This window comes from Drosophila virilis, unplaced genomic scaffold (assembly GCF_030788295.1).
Source record: "Drosophila virilis strain 15010-1051.87 unplaced genomic scaffold, Dvir_AGI_RSII-ME tig00001776, whole genome shotgun sequence".
NCBI classification, from domain to species: Eukaryota; Metazoa; Arthropoda; class Insecta; order Diptera; family Drosophilidae; genus Drosophila; species Drosophila virilis.
In genome coordinates this window covers 177,501-196,464 of record NW_027212859.1, presented here as the reverse complement: position 1 = coordinate 196,464, position 18,964 = coordinate 177,501, and the positions used below count along the sequence as shown (strand labels likewise).

Here is an 18,964-nt window from a genome sequence, read left to right as displayed (position 1 = left end):
GCAAATATAAAGCACAAGCCACTACACCTTCTCCTCACCCAATTAAAATTTTTTTAAAAAACAACTCACCAACAGAGACAAAGGAGCTGCCCAATAAAATAGACATTCACTGCAGACTGCGCTGGACCACTATAACGCCCAGCCTGTGCGACGTCCTGCGCCGACAACGCTGACCGCTCCAAGGCAGCCAAATAAAAAAAAAAAAAAGGGGAACAACACGACATCAGCAGCAGCAGATGAAACAACATTATTTAAAATAATATTAAAACTCTATATAATTTGTAATGACGCCCACTGTGTTTTGTGCGTCAAGGTAGAGTACAACCAAAAAAAATTGTACCACACATTAGAGAGGAGATCACTGCGTTGATCGACGTAAGTAGGATTATTATATATTAATATACAATAAGGAAAACCTTCTGCCAAAATGTAATATACAAAAAAAAATTTCAAATGAAAAATTTCGAAATCGATCATATTAAAGAAAATTTGAAAAAGTAATCAAAAAGGAATTAGATGAAGTTATATCTTTGTGTTTCGTATTTTTATGGGCACTCAAAATATTTAAAAATACAATTTTTTTTTATATTATGAAACAAAAAGAATTAGATAGAAATACATCCCCCGTTAGCTTCATTAGGTGTTTCAACAATAATGTACATTAATTAGTCACGATTGAAGACAAAACTAACAAAGTATACAACGACTATACAGACTTTTATATGAGAGACCTACAAATTTTTTAAAGGCATAGAGAATTCATATCAGTATATGAGTTCGAATCCGAATATATAGAAAAATACGACACAGCAACAAGCCCACTCTAATCTTGTCGACCTTAGCCTACATCAAAATAAAAACAATTATTGACGAGCATCAGATTCTTGGGAATACAACAATTGTCTTAGTACGTCTGCACGGGTAGTATCAAATAACAGTAAGAGTCATTACATAGGAAAATGCAATAGCTTCCGTAAACATCCTTCTGAAGATTTATCTTCTCCATAAAAAACCACTTACGTATAGAGATGAGCCAGATCTTCGTACTTCGTACTTCAGCGACTACATAAATGGAATGGAATCAAATCTTTAGCATTCTAAGGGAACAATGTGAGGAATTTAATAAATCTTTCAAGTGCCTTAACAAAAACGCATCTGTCTCAAACGAGAAAAAAAAGAACACCATGAAGCAACAGCTGTCAGTCTTATAAAGACAAAATTAAAAGGCCAACCACGAAACTAGATAAGCGATGAAAAAACAATCGCCGAAATATCAAAATTATCAACAACGGTAAATGGAGAATCAGTTGAAGTGCTATCAGCTAAACTCCTAAACTTTCAGCAAAAGATCAAAACTGCCAACATTTATACACAAGAAGTTGACCAACTGTCAACAGCTCTGGCAGGTGCTTATATTAATGATGGCTTCAATTCAGATTTAGCCACCAAATATAGCACAGTCTAAGCCGTAAAAGCTATGACAAATAACTGCGCTATAGATAAGGTAAGACTTATCATGCAGGTAAGCACATTCCATAAAATGAATGATGTCATATAAAAATTTGTTGATTGTTGCACAGAAGCAACCAGACAAACTAATACTGTCCTTTATTACCAAAATTACTCTGATCATAGCTGAAACCACGGCAGAGGTAACTATAGAGGCCTACCATACAACAGAGGCGGCTACAATAATAATAACAGAGGACAAGGTCAAAATAGAGGAAACTCTAGGGCCGTGACAACTCGAACCGAGGCCACAACAATAACAACAGAAACAATGTTAGGGTAGCCCAAAAAAAATCGGGAAACCAACAACCTTCTTTAGGTACACAGAACTAATAAATATTTATTCAATAAACTTCAATCTCAATATTTTTGTCTCTTTTTGTAATGTCGAATAAGGAAAAAACTTGTATTTTAATAGCTTCAGGTGCAGATATCTCAATTTTAAAAGAAGATTCTGATGTCTTCAACGACATCTAGTTGAATAACACTATACACATTCAAGGTATAGGTCAAGGAATTATAAAACTCAAAGGCCTCGCCCCAATTGAGCTACAAGCTCACAACTATAAAATCCCTCACAATTTTCATATAGTCGATGCAAATTACGCTATCCCGTGTACCGGAATAATAGGCATAGCTGTCATAAAAGGTCTTAATTGCAAAATAGACCTAGAACCGTCCGAAGATTGGTTTATAATAAGACCAAACAATATAAATGTCCAAATTTATGTCCCAATAACATACAGTTCTGGTAACAATTCAATACTTATACCAGTAAGATCAGAACTTGTTCGAAAAATTTAAATAAACTTAAGTTCTTCACTTGAATAGTGAATAGTATATTTATTCCAAATCAGGTAATTCAACCTGGTATTTACGTTGCAAACACAGTTTCAACACACAAAAAAATAATACATTAATTAACAAAAATACAGCAATTAACTAATATAAATAATCTTAACTATGAACCATTTTCAAACTACGACGTAGCTCTAACCACTCCAGAATATAGAAAGAACACCGTACTAGCTCAATTAAGTAAAAACTTTCCAACCCAATTTAAAGCACAATTAAAAGAATTATGCACAAAGTATAGTGAGGTATTCGGACTTGAAACCGAATCAAAAACAACAAATAATTTGTATAAGCAAAAATTGAGATTGAAGGATACTGAACCAATTTATATTAAAAATTATCGAAGCCCGCAAATTCAAGTAGAAGAAATTCAAAAACAAGTAAGCAAATTAATCTCCGATAAGATTGTCGAACCATCAGTGCCAGACCACAATAGCCCACTTCTACTAGTCCCGAAGAAAGCACTTCCAGGCTCAGAAGATAAGAAATGGCTATTAGTAATTGACTGTCGTCAGATAAATAAACAAGAGTTTCTAGTCGGGAGCTCCCGACTAGGGGATACCCTGAACCCTCTTCCTTCAACATCAAATGCATGAATATATTTTATTTTAGAAGCTATATGTCATGTTTGGTGACTCTAGCTCTCATTATTTACCAAAATTGCCTAAAAACAGGATATCGGTATCTATTTTTATCGATTGGTTGGAAACGGAGTAAGTTATCAATTATCGGAAATAAACTCGATCTGCGCGGGAACTAGGAGCACCTACATCTAAAATTTCTAATATAAAGTAATAGTGAAAAAAAAATAGTGCAAATAAATATAAAATATAAAATATGAGACCGGAGGTGCAGCAGCGGCCTCAGCAACAGCCTAATTCTTCACACAGACCAAGACCGTTACCCAGCTCTGGCGTGAAACCGATGTCACCCACAATTATGCGGCCGTGGCCATGCCCACCATAAGGTAGACACACACAGCAAATAATAACTACAACCTGCTTGGAGCTGGACTGGAGCTGGACACAAAAAAAAAAAATATATATTGAGTGAGTACAGGGCATGAGCTCTAAGGCAAAAAATAAGCCAAGACGCAGTGGCATTAAGGAGCGAATCAGACGGAGAAAGTCTGAAATCGGAAGATTCCTTTATATATGCAAAAATCCCCTCCCATAGGACACTGCAGTGAAACTCGAACATCTCGAGTCGTTATTAAAATCAAAGATCGAACCCTGTCCCTCAGATATAAATATAAAACAACTAACAAGGAATCATCGTCCACCGCCAAGACAGATACCAGTAGGCCCACGCAGATGCCCACCAGATTGTGAGGGCCCCCTCTACAGCCACCATTGCGAGGGCACCTGCCGCACTAAGGAATCAGACTATGCCTACGTGGGAAGAAGAAGAAGAAGACCCTATAACAACAGTACCGGCAGCGCCCAACATATTTAATTAAATAGTAATAAATAAATCTTAAAAATTGTAATGCCCGACGACAATTGAGTCGACCGGCAAGACGTTTGGCACGTACAGCCATTCGAAACAATAGGTAGGAAAAATACAGATTGTAAAAAAAAAAAAAAAATTTGAAGATGCGTTTTAAGCAGAAAACAAACAAGCAAAACAAAACCCGACTTGTAAACAATAAAAGCATCAAATTCAATAAATATATGTAATAAAACCTCAAATGAACGATACAAACAACAACTTGTCTTGTAAAAGTAAACGAAAACAAATTTAGCTTTACGCATTTGTAAATTTTTTAAGATAATTCCTGTTTAATTTTATGTATGATCCCATACTAAATATGAATATTAATATTAAAAAGAGGAAATTAAAAATTTATAATTCGTTTAGTTGGAATATAAAGAAATAAGTGCTCCGCTTGTCTCATTAGGTAATTCAAAATTATGATCAAGAATTAGCATGATCGAGGACAAGATTAACAAAGTATATAACGACTATACAGACTTTAGTATGCGAGCCATACAAATTTTGCAAAGGCATAGAGAATTCATATCAGTATATGAGTTCGAATCCGAATATATAGAAAAATACGACACAGCAACAAGCCCACTCTAATCTTGTCGACCTTAGCCTACGTCAAAATAAAAACAATTATTGACGAGCATCCGATTCTTGGGAATACAACAATTGTCTTAGTACGTCTGCACAGGTAGAATCAAATAATAGTAAGAGTCATTACATAGGAAATGGGGGGGAAAAACCAAAGGCAGATGATAACACTGCCTATGTAGTTAACGTAGTAGAAGTTGTAGACACCACCCCCCATGTGTAGTTAATAAATATACTGCTAACAATACTCATTGCAATAGCTTCCGTAAACATCCTTCTGAAGATTTATCTTCTCCATAAAAAATCACTAATGAAGCGTTACATGAGTCGAGCCAACGACTTAGACAAGGTCTAAGACGCCGCTTAAACACAAATTTGAATATGCCAGATATAGACGCTTACGTATATATCATTACGCTTACGTATAGAGATGAGCGAGATCTTCGTACTCGCGCACTAAACGTTCAGCGACTACATAAATGGAATAGAATCAAATCTTTAGCATTCAAAGGGAACAATGTGAAGAATTTAATAAATCTTTCAAGTGCCTTAACAAAAACGCACCTGTCTCAAACGAGACAAACTTAAAACACGTTAAAATTCTTGTAGTTTTCTACAATATCTGCCGCCAACTTATATGTGACAATACAACTAGGCTAAAAGATTTGCATTTAACACAGACAACTGATGTATTAAGCACGTGAGGAGAAAACATTAGACGAATTTCGGAAAGGCATAATATAACAATATTCCTTCCAAGTTCTCTTAAAACTTCAGCGTCATTCGACAAAAAACAACTATCATGGTCAGCTGATTCTTAACCATCAGATTCTGAAATCAATACCCAATTAATTGACAACATAATGGCCCAAACAGAGTTTGATGGAAAGGCAGATAACTTACAATGCTTCAAAGATGCTTTGAGTCTTTTAGACTCACTAAATGAAGGTCATGAAGCAACAGCTGCCAGTCTTATAAAGACAAAATTAGAAGGCCATGCACGAAACCTGATAAGCGATGAAAAAACAATCGCCGAAATAATATCAAAATTATCAAGAACGGTAAATGGAGAATCAGTTAAAGTACTATCAGCTAAACTCCTGAACCTTCAGCAAAAGATCAAAACTGCCAACATTTGTACACAAGAAGTTGACCAACTGTCAACAGTTCGGGCAGGTGCTTATATTAATGATGGCTTCAATTCAGATTTAGCCTTCAAATATAGCACAGTCTAAGCCGTAAAGGCTATGACAAATAACTGCGCTATAGATTAGGTTTAACTTATCATGCAGGAAGGCACATTCCATAACATGAATGATGCCATATCTAAATTTGTTTATAGTTGCACAGAAGCAAGCGGACCAACTAATGTTGTCCCTTATTACCAAAATTACTCTAATCGTAGTGGGATAGCCCGAAATAATTCGGGAACCAACAACCCCCTTTAGATCCACAGAACTAATAAATGGTCATTCAATAAGCTTCAATCTCAATATTTTTGTCTTTTTTATAATGTAGAATCAGGAAAAAACTTGTATTTTAATAGCTTCAGGTGCAGATATCTCAATTTTAAAAGAAGATTCTGATGTCATCAACGACATCTAGTTGAATAACACTATACACATTTTAGGTATAGGTCAAGGAATTATAAAACCCGAAGGCCTCGCCCCAATTGAGCTACAAGCTCACAACTATATAATCCCTCACAATTTTCATATAGTCGATGCAAATTACGCTATCCCGTGTACCGGAATAATAGGCATAGCTGTCATAAAAGGTCTTAATTGCAAAATAGACCTAGAACCGTCCGAAGATTGGTTTATAATAAGACCAAACAATATAAATGTCCAAATTTATGTCCCAATAACATACAGTTCTGGTAACAATTCAATACTTATACCAGTAAGATCAGAACTTGTTCGAAAAATTTAAATAAACTTAAGTTCTTCACTTGAATAGTGAATAGTATATTTATTCCAAATCAGGTAATTCAACCTGGTATTTACGTTGCAAACACAGTTTCAACACACAAAAAATAATACATTAATTAACAAAAATACAGCAATTAAATAATATAAATAATCTTAACTATGAACCACTTTCAAACTACGACGTAGCTCTAACCACTCCAGAAAATAGAAAGAACACCGTACTAGCTCAATTAAGTAAAAACTTTCCAAACCAATTTAAACCACAATTAAAAGAATCATGCACCAAGTATAGTGATGTATTCGGACTTGAAACCGAATCAACAAATAATTTGTATAAACAAAAATTGAGATTGAAGGATACTGAACCAATTTATATTAAAAACTATCGAAGCCCGCATAGTCAAGTAGAAGAAATTCAAAAACAAGTAGGCAAATTAATCTACGATAAAATTGTCGAACCATCAGTGTCAGAATACAATAGCCCACTTCTACTAGTCCCGAAGAAAGCACTTCCAGGCTCAGAAGATAAGAAATGAACATTTTTCAGTATGTAACCTAAGGTTGTACTACCTTCATTTGTCAAAATCATCATTTATGTTTTTAGCGCTGACATCATTACTAAATGACCGCAATGGCTGTTAAGCGATAGTTTGACCAATGCTATGTCATTTGATGATAAGGGAAAATTCGGCATCGAACTCTTCACCGCGTCCACCTGCGTATCTACTGTTAAGAGATCCTCGAAGTTGAGTTGCTTGCGCAACCTCTCTTGCGATTTCTCAAAACCCACCAGATTGTGGTGGGATAAAATGAAATTTGACTCCTCTTTGACTGCACGTGTCGTTTATACACGTTAGCCATTGAAATAAGATGCTTTCTGTCAGTTGGTAGATCGGCCTTTAGCAATCCAAATTCCTTCTTACTAAATGAAGGGATTCAATTATTGCATTTTGCAGACTGAATAGGTCTTTTGTATTTTAACTAAATGACTCAGCTTTAAATTTTAAAAATTATTTATTATATAGCGAAGGCGTCCAGCTATCTTGTCAGCAGTTAGGTCCGACTGATGATACCTGAAATTGGTGTTTTCTAGTTCCACGCCACTCGCTTAAGTTTCAAATATTGGATTATACATTTGTAAGAATCGCTCAGGTCTACTGAGTGAGATACGCTTATACAAACATATGTAAAGATAGAATAGTTAAATGCGTTAACTTCACAAAGATTTGCTTATGTTTTAGATTCTTATTAAGCGTCCGTCCTCCTTTATTGGCTTGCTGCTTTTTCTCTCCTAATGCTTAACTCGATACTTCCTCGCCTAATGATCGATTCGCTGTGAATGGCAATGGGTTGAGATTGCCAGACGCTTAGACATTTTCGTTTCGCGATGGCATCGTAAGTCTCCCTCGCTTCAAGGTAACTGGCTGCAAGTGAAAACGACCTCTATCTCTGTTCAGGTTGTCGCTGCAGAGCCATTGCGCCAGGCCCCTTTGCATGATTAGGTAGCCTAGATTGCCTGCGTAACGGCCGCAAAGCATTGCTTTACAGGCATGTTATTGCTACCTAAACTTCCTTCGCTCTCCGTCTGTTGCGCTCAACTCTCCTCTCTAGCAATTTCCTGATTTCCAGATGATGTGATTTGCGTTCTCTAGGATTCCTGTACCTCACCAAAAACACTCAGCTGTGTCTTGTCTTCTTGACTCGATGGGTGGGTTTGAGTATGTACTATGTCGGGTCTGATTGGGATTAGCGTTTCTACCAATCAGCTTCAGCTCACCTGGGTCAGAAGACTGTTTCCATGCTTTCATCACAGGCACGTGTTAATTAAATTGCCATTTAGGAGGCTTTTTCTTTGCATTGCCGGCTGTGGTAAGCGACAGGAGTGCGTTCGAAAACGCCAAATGTGTATATTATAGCGGGGTGGTCGCTTGCGGTATATACGTCGCTTAGTTACCATTTCGTTCCGCCAAAAAGTGACGAGGTTGCGAGAGAGAGATTAATTATCGATTCGATACCATCCCGACATAAGGTGCTTTCCGACCCGGAGCATTCAAGGCTATATGCAGGGCTGCTAAGCTTTTCAACAGGGCATGACCTCTTGCGTTAGTTGCTTGGCTGCCCCATTCCACTGCCCAGGCGTTGAGGTCACCAGCAATTATGACCTTCTGCCCCCTACCGTCGTCTACTAATACGTCTAATGCAGCTTTTGAGAGAATTATCATATCTCAACTGCAATATTTATGTAGTTTCATTATTTCACCTTCCCAGAATAGATTCGTGAAGCGCAGATCTACAACCGCTAACTTGCTTGAGTTTAATTCGTTTAAAATTGATGGGTTTAAGAAGAGAATGCAGACTGTGGTCATCTTTACTGATTTCAGTAAGGTTTTCGACTCTGTCAACCACTGCTTCATAAATTATGCCTTCTCGAATTCCCAGCCAATCTTTTGAACTGGATTTAAGGGTATTTGCGTGATAGAATCAAAAAGGTTCTTTTCAGAAAGTCGTTTTCTAAACATATTCTGGTGACTTCCGGTCTTCTTCAGGTGAATTCTTGGGATCCTCGCGTGCAGTTACCGTAATACTCCAGCAGACTTCTGATGATTAACATTCCTTCTTTGATTAATCGTAGAACAATGTTGGGTGAAATATTTATTCATAAGCTAATTACTGGTGAAATCGAATTTCTCTATCCCTACTAGACTAACACGTAATTTTGTACCCCATTCGCTTCGCTCAGCTAATTATGCTTTGCATGAACCGTTCACGTCTCTTTTTTTTTTTTTTTTTTTTTTTATTTATTTATTTATTCATTTATTAATGGTCGACAAAACGAGTGTCTTCCTCATTATTCAAAAGATTGTACAATAGAATTATATGCTAAAAGCCTAGTTAAGGGATACAATTTTCTAAATAGCATCACCGACCGATGGAGGTGTTTTATTTGCCAGTCTGGCCAGCTGTGCCCCTTTTCACAGCTAATTTTGTCAGTGACGCTATTAGAGCCTACATCTAAGCAGAAGGTTGTAAGTAGGAAAAAAGTGATCTCAAGTGAAATTAAAAATAATCTTAATTTGCTATATTAATAAAGAAAATACAATAAATAGGAAAAAAGAAAGTAAGAAAATTGTTAAAAAAGTATAGCAATGTAAGTTAGATAAAGAGTGTTAAGTGGATAGGACAAAGAGAAAAGTAATGGGAAATCACCGACACGGTGGGGGAAAATTTTTCAGCCTGTCCGGCTAGCTATGCCCCTGCTCATAGCTGGGAATGGTCAGCGACTTCCCGAAGGTATCCTGAAATCAACGATTTTATTAGGGGTAGAGACAGTTCGGTAGAGAAAACGTGATGCAAACTATTATAATTTTTACACAGCACGCGAAAAGAATTGTGCATAGCGTAATCTGTTGTGCACGTAGATAGTAATAAGGGGCGATAATTTCTGGTTGGTTTAGCGGGAACAGAGAATTGAAGATGCCCTAGCAGAAAAGGAGAATCTATGTCGCCAATAATCAACTTATGTAGAAGGACAACACCGAGAATTGTCCTACGGTTGATTAACGACGGAAGGTTGAGAAGAAGCAGTCCGCTGAAGTAGGGCGGCAACCGAAGATTAGGGTCCCAATTTAAACCGCGTAAGGCAAAAAGCAGAAATTGCTTCTGAACAGATTCAATACGATTCTGGCTGTCGATATACTGTGGAGACCAGATGCAAGAGCAGTATTCAAGGATAGGGCGAACAAGAGAGATGTACAGAAGTTTTGTTATAAAAGGATCGTTAAACTCTTTAGACCATCGTTTAATGAATCCAAGTACACCTTTTGCCTCATTAACAATGGTATCTATATGAAGATTGAAACAGAGTTTAGAATCAAAAATAACGCCTAGATCCTTAACTGTTAGTATATGTTGCAAAGGGATATTGTCGATTGTATAACTGACAAGATAAGGTGTAGTACGATTAAATGTCAAAAACATACACTTTGAACAATTTAGATGCAATTGATTGGCCAAACACCAAAGTTGCATAGCGTTCAAATCGTCTTGTAGACGACAATGATGTAGGGGGTTAGTGTATGATAGAAAAAGTTTGACGTCGTCCGCATACATGAGTACACGGGCATGTGATATAACAGAGGGAAGATCATTTATAAAAAGAGTAAAGAGTAAAGGTCCACGATGACTACCTTGAGGAACACCAGAAGTAACGTGAACCCTTTTAGAGGTAGTCAACCTCAGTATTACTCTTTGGGTCCTACCTTTTAAATAAGAATTAATCCAAAGTAAAAGGGACAGAGGGAAACCTATTCGGTCAAGTTTAAAAAGTAAAATGTCATGGTGCACAGAGTCAAACGCCTTACTGAAGTCAGTGTAAATGATATCAGTTTGCATTTTCGAAAGGAAAGCATCATTTACCAAGGAAGTAAACTCAAGCAGATTGGTCGTAGTTGACCGATTCTTTACAAATCCATGTTGAACAGGGGAAACAACTGATTTGCAGAAATGCTGCAAATTCGAAGTGATTATTTTTTCAAATAATTTAGGAATAGCAGACAGTTTTGCAATGCCCCTGTAATTTTGTATATCAGACTTCCCACCTTTCTTGTGAAGAGGAATGATATTCTTTCCAAAGAGATGGAAAGACAGAAGTTTCAAGGGATAAATTAAAAAGCTTTAGCAATGGATAGAAAAGGGAAGAACTACAGGCCCAGGAGAGTAAGAAGATTTTAGAGAGTTTCTAGCTAATAGGAGAGAGGAGTGTGAAATAATGGGGGGAGGTATAGAACTATTGGAAGAAATAGTATAAGGGTATAAAGTATTCTATTCTTAAAAGGATTTTGCATATATATGAGAAGCATAGTAAAACTAATAACTTCCGATTTTTGTTAAGGTATCTTGATAAACAAAATGTTTTTTTGTTACAAAAACTTAATTTTCGACCGATCTTTCCTATGGCAGCTATATGATAGAATATTCCGATCCAGCTGGTTTTGACTATGTGCTGCGTGCAACAGAAAAAGGGACTTGTGCAAAGTTTCACAAAGTAGCTTTAAAACTGAGAGAATAGTTCGCATAGAAACAGACAGGCGGATAGAAGGACAGACGGACATGGACGGACATATCGACTGATCAATAATATATATACTTTATGGGGTCGGAGATGTCTGTCATGCGTTACACATTTCACGACAAAATTATAATACCCTCTGCAAGGGTATAAAAATTGTGCTCACTTGAACGAATATTCTTCTCTTATATAATATATTTAATCAAATTTATTTAATACTATGGTTTGTACCATCCTGTCCCTTTCTCTGTATACACCTTATTAAGTCACGACTAAGTCCGAAAGAGTACAAGGACCCACCTCCATAGAAGAGTATTTGACCAGAAAATTTATATTTATCCCGAAGAATGCTAATAGAACTGGTAAAACCGAAGAATTGCACATAAGCGAATTTCGCGGTATTATGCACGCCAATATGCTGTGGAAAAATGCTTTTAGCGTTACCATATCATATCTCTTATTCCTTTAAACCAACCTCCACCCATTACAATTTTTGTTAGTCTCAAATCATAAAATCTTTGGCCCTAGTCATCTTTCTGATGTTCGTCGGGGGGATTGTGTTGACAGAATAAGCACAATAATTTGGAGTTTATCTGCTTAGGAATATGGTACTGATGAAACATCGGTGCTATATCAGGTAATACCTTAAGATCTTACTACATCTGATAAATAAAATCGACTCTGTGAAATTAAATTATTTTGACAGGTAACTCTTTTATTAAGACCCGAATATCATAACGATTACTTATTTTTGTTTCATTTTAGTAATACGTGATATGAGTTGGAGCCACATATAGTTCCACCTAACACTGGTACTGTCCGTGTCCCTAACTCTGGTCTTCCCCAAATACGAAAGCAAATACTCGAAATACACCACAGGTTATACTCAACTCTGGCGTGAAATTGGCCGTCAGAGAGTCACCTCCGATTCAAATGAATTGTAAGAAGACTAAATTTGGAAGAATTTAAGATCCCCAGAAAGTTATAAGGCTAGTATGATTGCAACTGTCACAAAACAAATTCGCACGACTCTAGGATATTTGAATGTATCCTCTTAAAATGTCCGGGAAGATCCCCTACTTGAATAAAACAACGAGATTCCAACTGTCCAGCCCCGTTCAAACAATGTTCGTGATAGCTTTCCGAGAATAAGAGTATCTGTTGATCAAGCCAATGTAAGCGACTTCTAAGTCGATCGATCCGATAGGATCTCAAGTGTGACTTCGAACTGACATTCGAAAATTAGCAGCTTGGTAAAGGATATAAATATTGACGATCTTATTTATAGAGTTAATTGTTGAACTTTGAAGAGTCTTAACGGAAACTTTGAGTTGCATTAATTTGCAAACCTACTGTTTACGGGGTTTGCATTTACATTGTATTGGACTTTGTGTCGAGAACCTTTGTTCTAAAGCTATTTTAATGAATCTTTGCAGAAGTCCATTTTTCTGTTACACGCAGCAAATATGTCAAAATCAGCTTCATCGGACCACTATATCATATAGCTGCCAGAGGAACGATCGGTCGAAGGTTAAGTTGTTGTACGAAAAAACATTTTATTTATTAAGATATGTTGACCAAACTCAGCATTCATTAGTATTACTATGCTCCATATTTATATAAAAATCCAATTAAGATCGGATATATCATATAGCTGCCATAGAACGATCAGTCAAAAATTAAGTTGTATGAAAAAAGATTTAGTTTGTCAAGATATATTGACCAAACTCGGCATTTATTAGTTCTACTATACTCTTAATATATTTGAAAAATCCTATTAAGATCGGACCACTATATCATATAGCTGCCATAGAAAAAATCGGTCTTTTATACCCTTGCAGAGGGTATTATAATTTTATCGTGAAATGTGTAACGCATAGAAGGAGAAATCTCCGACCCCATAAAGTATATATATTCTTAACCAGGATCAACAGCCGAGTCGATATAGCCATGTCCGTCTGTCTGTTTCTATGCGAACTAGTCCCTCAGTTTTAAAGCTATCTTAATGAAACTTTCCAGAACTCCCTCTTTCTGTTGCACATCACATGTGAAAACCAGCTGGATCGGACCACTATATCATATAGCTGCCATAGGAACGATCGGTCGAAAATTAAGTTTTTGTATGAAAGAACATTTTGTTCTTCAAGATATCTTGAACAAACTCGGCATTTATTAGTTTTACTATGCTCCTCATATATATGCAAAATCCTATTAAGATCGGACCACTGTATCATATAGCTGATATTGGAACGATCGGTCGAAAATTAAGTTTTTGTATGAAAAAACATTTTGATTATCAAGATATCTTGTCAAAACTCGGCATTTACTATTTTCCCTGTGCTTCTTAGATATAGGCAAAGCACTATAGACATTATTGAGATAAAATTGAGAGTACTGATAAGATATTAGGTAAAACTATTCAAATTTTGGGTTTGAAAAATTCATCAAAATCTCAATTTGTCACAATAAAAATACTTTTATTCTTCTCCTTAGTCAAAGAAAGTGTCTGATCGTATAGCGGATATGGAGGAACCATTACTCAGAGAGCTTAATGAAGGTATTGCAATATTTGTGCAAGAGTTTGATGAGTTTAATCGCAACTTTGAAGCAAATGGTCCAATGGTTGAAGGAATATCTGCCAAAGAAGCTAGTGAAAGAGTATTTCTATTTCAAAATCGATTCGACGAGCTGTGGCGTAAATTTGAAATGTACAGCAGTGGTGAAAAACTTTTTGGCTTACCTATAACGGAATATCCCTTGCTGCATCAACGTAAAAGAGAATTCAATTATCTAAATCGCCTATATTCATTATATATACAAGTCTTGAAGGCTATTTCCGATTATTATGAAATGCCCTGGGCTGAAGTTGATATTGAAAAAATTAGCGCTGAGCTGGCCGATTTTCAATTACGTTGTCGAAAGCTTCCAAAAGGTATGCAATCTTGGCCAGCCTACATTGATTTAAAGACCAAAATAGACGATTTTAATGAGACATGCCCATTACTTGAGTTAATGACAAACAAAGCAATGAAGGAACGTCACTGGGTGCGATTAAATGCACTTTTCAAGACTAACTTTGACCCAACCGATCCAAAGTTCACACTCGGAAAACTACTTGATGCACCCATTTTGAAATATAAAGAAGATGTTGAAGATATCTGTGTCGGGGCTGGCAAAGAATTAGATATAGAAGCAAAATTAAAACAAATAATTGCTGATTGGGCCCTGTTAAATTTGCAATTGGGACAGTTTAGAAATCGAGGAGAACTTGTTCTTAAAGGCACTGAAACACTGTCACTTATTGCCTCAATAGAGGATAGTTTAATGATAATGAACTCGCTAAGCTCCAATAGATATAATGCTCCATTTAAAAAGGAAATACAACTGTGGCTTTGGAAACTTGTAAGCACTGGTGACATTCTGGAAAAATGGCTAATGGTGCAAAATCTATGGATATACTTGGAGGCCGTTTTTGTGGGTGGTGATATATCAAAGCAACTTCCTATGGAAGCAAAACGTTTCGTAAATATTGACAAAAGCTATGTTAAGATAATGATGCGAGCACGAGAAATACCAAATGCAGTAGAGTGCTGCACTGGAGACGAATCGTTAGCTACAAATTTAAATTGGTTATTTGATCAGCTGGAAACATGTCAAAAAAGTTTAACAGGCTATTTAGAATCAAAACGTCTGTTATTCCCACGATTCTTTTTTGTGTCAGATCCTGTTCTTTTAGAAATATTAGGTCAAGCGTCTGATCCTACATCAATACAACCTCATCTTTTAAGTATATTTGATGCTATTGCTACAGTTGATTTCCAGGAAAAGGCAAGTGATATTATTGATGGCATGAACTCGTCAAATCACGAAAAGGTAAAATTTGAAAATACGGTACAGTGTGTAGGGAGCGTAGAGCTTTGGCTGGGCCGTTTGCTAAAAGAAATGCAAGATACTATGAGAACAATTCTTGCTGGAATGGCAATCAGTCTGAATGATCCGGAATTTAATTTTGCAGAGGAATTTCCTTCATTTTGTGGGCAGGCGGGTGTTGTAGGAGTACAGTTATTATGGACAAAGGATTCGGAGTACGCTTTACGGAAATGTCGATCCGACAAGACTATTATGAAACGCACCAACAATAAATTTTTGGTGTTACTAAACTTTTTCATCGACTTAACTGTAAGAGATCTAACCTCACTTGATCGGATACGTTTTGAAACTATGGTTACAATTCATGTACATCAGCGCGATATTTTTGATGAATTGTGTACACAACGCATTAAATCGGCAGGTGACTTTGAGTGGCAGAAGCAAGCCCGATTTTATTTCAACGAAGACAACGATGACGTTATTGTGGGTATTACGGATGTAAATTTTATTTATCAAAATGAATATTTGGGGGTAACGGAACGTCTGGCCATTACACCATTGACTGATCGTTGTTATATTACTCTTGCGCAGGCTGTAGGCATGTGTATGGGTGGGGCACCAGCGGGTCCCGCAGGGACAGGCAAAACCGAAACTACGAAAGATATGGGTCGTGCCTTAGGGAAATTAGTTGTTGTTTTTAATTGCTCTGATCAGATGGATTTTCGTGGCCTGGGCCGAATTTACAAAGGACTTGCGCAGTCTGGTTCATGGGGATGCTTTGACGAATTCAACCGCATTGAGTTACCTGTACTGTCAGTGGCGGCGCAACAAATTTAGTAAGTATTTGTTATAAATAACAAAAAACATGTACGTTAATAATACTTATTTTTCGCAGTATTGTTTTGACGGCGCGTAAGGAAAAACGTTCTTCGTTTATATTTCTTGATGGTGATGACGTCACACTTAATCCCGAATTTGGAATATTTATTACTATGAATCCTGGTTATGCTGGTCGCCAAGAACTACCTGAGAATCTTAAGATTATGTTTCGAACGGTGGCTATGATGGTACCCGATCGACAGATCATAATTAGAGTTAAAATGGCAAGTTGTGGTTTTAAAGAAAATGTTCTACTTTCTCGAAAAATGTTCACACTATATAAATTATGTGAGGAACAACTGTCGAAACAGGTGCATTACGACTTTGGCCTGCGCAATATACTTTCGGTTTTAAGAACTCTAGGTTCGCAAAAGAGGTCCAACCCAACTGATACAGAGGAGACAATAGTAATGCGTGTTTTACGTGATATGAATGTTTCAAAACTTATTGACGAAGACGAAGGTCTCTTCGTATCGCTTGTTGATGATATGTTTCCAGGAATAAAGTTAACAACGAATGTTTACAAGGATCTACAAAGAGCTATTGTTAAAGTTTGTGACGAATCGGGTTATGTTAATAATCCAGAGTGGAATTTGAAGGTTGTTCAACTTTATGAAACGTCCCTTGTGCGTCATGGACTTATGCTCATGGGCCCAACAGGGTCAGGAAAAACTAGCTGCACACTCTGCATGCTTCGTTGCTTTACAAAAATGGGCCGAGCACATAAAGAAATGAGAATGAACCCCAAGGCTATTACAGCTCCACAAATGTTTGGACGATTGGATGTAGCGACTAATGACTGGACAGATGGAATCTTTTCCACATTATGGCGACGTTCATTAAAAATTCCGCATCATCAAAACTGTTGGATTGTGCTAGATGGTCCAGTTGATGCCGTGTGGATAGAAAATTTGAATTCAGTGCTGGATGATAACAAGACACTAACTTTAGCGAATGGAGACCGCATAAAAATGGCTGATAATTCTAAACTAGTATTTGAACCAGATAACGTTGACAACGCATCACCAGCAACCGTCAGTCGTGTTGGCATGGTGTTTACAAGTTCTTCGGTTTTAAGTTGGAAAGTCTATATGGAGGCGTGGTTAATGACTCATAATGATGATCAAGAAATTTATAGACGATGCTATGATGCAATATATGATGATGCGCATACCTTCTTGCAGACTAGGCTTGTAGCCAAAATGCGCATACTAGAAGCTATTTATATTCGCCAAATGTTAGACATTATGGATGGTCTTTTGATTGAAATATCTTCCCGCAGTGAAAAAGCTCTTGAACGCATGTTTTTATTTGCAATGATGTGGTCGCTTGGAGCAGTTTTAGAACTATCTGAACGTGAAAAGTTTGAAGAATTTCTTCTAAAACATCCTTCAAAATTACGTACGTTAATATTTAATTGTAAAAAAAAAAACTATTCTTATATATTGTTTTCCGATAGTTTGGCCAAAACGGGGCTTGACAGAAACAATTTTTGAATACTATGTAGATGACAACGGAAGTTGGCAACATTGGAACTCGCGTGTTGATGCATTTAATTTTCCAGACGATGAGATTCCAGAATTCGCTTCAATTTTAGTACCCAACGTAGACAATGTACGCACAGCTTTTCTCATACATAACAGTTCAATGCAACTCAAACAAGTACTGCTTATTGGAGAACAGGGAACCGCCAAAACTGTAATGATAACTGCTTATATGGGCCGTTACGACCCCGAGGAGCATCTATCCAAATCGATTAATTTTTCGTCTGCAACTTCACCAAATATGTTCCAAGTAAGTATCATTGTGACAGTAAACTTACATGATAATATATTCTCGATTGTAATGGGTCCTAAATTTAGTATTAAAATATCGTGGATGAGGATTAATTAAATGCATTTTGAATTAAAGATCTCTAGAATATGCAGTCGCGACAAGTATATGCATTCGGTAGAATAACGACACACCATAAAGATATTTCAGCAATCTACCATTTGCAACCTTTGGCATATGCAAACTGACGGACAAGTCGTGTAATGGTGCTTTCATTCATTTTTCGGCTCATGCCAATCAGAATTCGGCTCATCCCAAATAATGGGTAAATGTATGTCACTGGCAGAAGAGTATATTTCCGCATAAAATATATATATTCTTGACCAGCATCATTAGCGTCTGAACCTATAAGAGGTAACGACTTGAAACTGTAGATGTAGGTGCTCCTAGTGCCCGCGCAGATCGAGTTTGTCTCCGACAATCGATAGCTTACTCAGTTTCCAAGCAACCGATAGAAATCGATATCGATAAATAATAAGATCTAGAGTCACTAACTTGACATAGCTTCTAAAATAGAATATATATATATGCATTTGATGTTGGCAGAAGAGGGGTATCCCCTAGTCAGGGCTCCCGCAATTGGACTGCACAGCTAGCGAAAACATCAAGAATTTGTGAATACATGTACACACGCATGTGCGTACATGCGCGTCTGCTTCACATTCTATCGCATTCTAACAGCATGGTAATGGTGCGACTGTTTTTTTAGTTCGTTTTTTTTCTGAAGAATTCTTAATTATTGGCGTGGTTGTAGTTTGTCTGTTGAGTCGACAGCAAGTAATGCGGTGTGCTGCGAATTCAAGCCCTGCCAAGGAAACCTTTTTTTTTAAATTTATTTGGTGTTGGAATAAGAGGGTTCACGGAATTCCCTAGTCGGAAGCTCCCGACTATAACCTTTTACCCGTTTCTTAACATTTACCAGGAATTTCCTCAATTTTAG

General features: G+C 36.9%; 1 protein-coding gene across 1 annotated transcript in view; it reads left to right on the top strand.

Annotated features, from left to right (window-relative positions):
* Positions 1 to 18,099, top strand: part of kl-3 (dynein heavy chain 8, axonemal kl-3) — a 233,337-nt gene extending 215,238 nt beyond the window's left edge. The window contains exons 9-11 of the mRNA XM_032433417.2: positions 13,936 to 16,148; positions 16,208 to 17,592; positions 17,651 to 18,099. Coding sequence (XP_032289308.1) covers positions 13,936 to 16,148; positions 16,208 to 17,592; positions 17,651 to 18,084 — 4,032 coding nt within the window. The 3' untranslated portion in view covers positions 18,085 to 18,099. The remainder of the gene's footprint in view (positions 1 to 13,935; positions 16,149 to 16,207; positions 17,593 to 17,650) is intronic.
* The last annotated feature ends 865 nt before the right edge of the window (positions 18,100 to 18,964 follow it).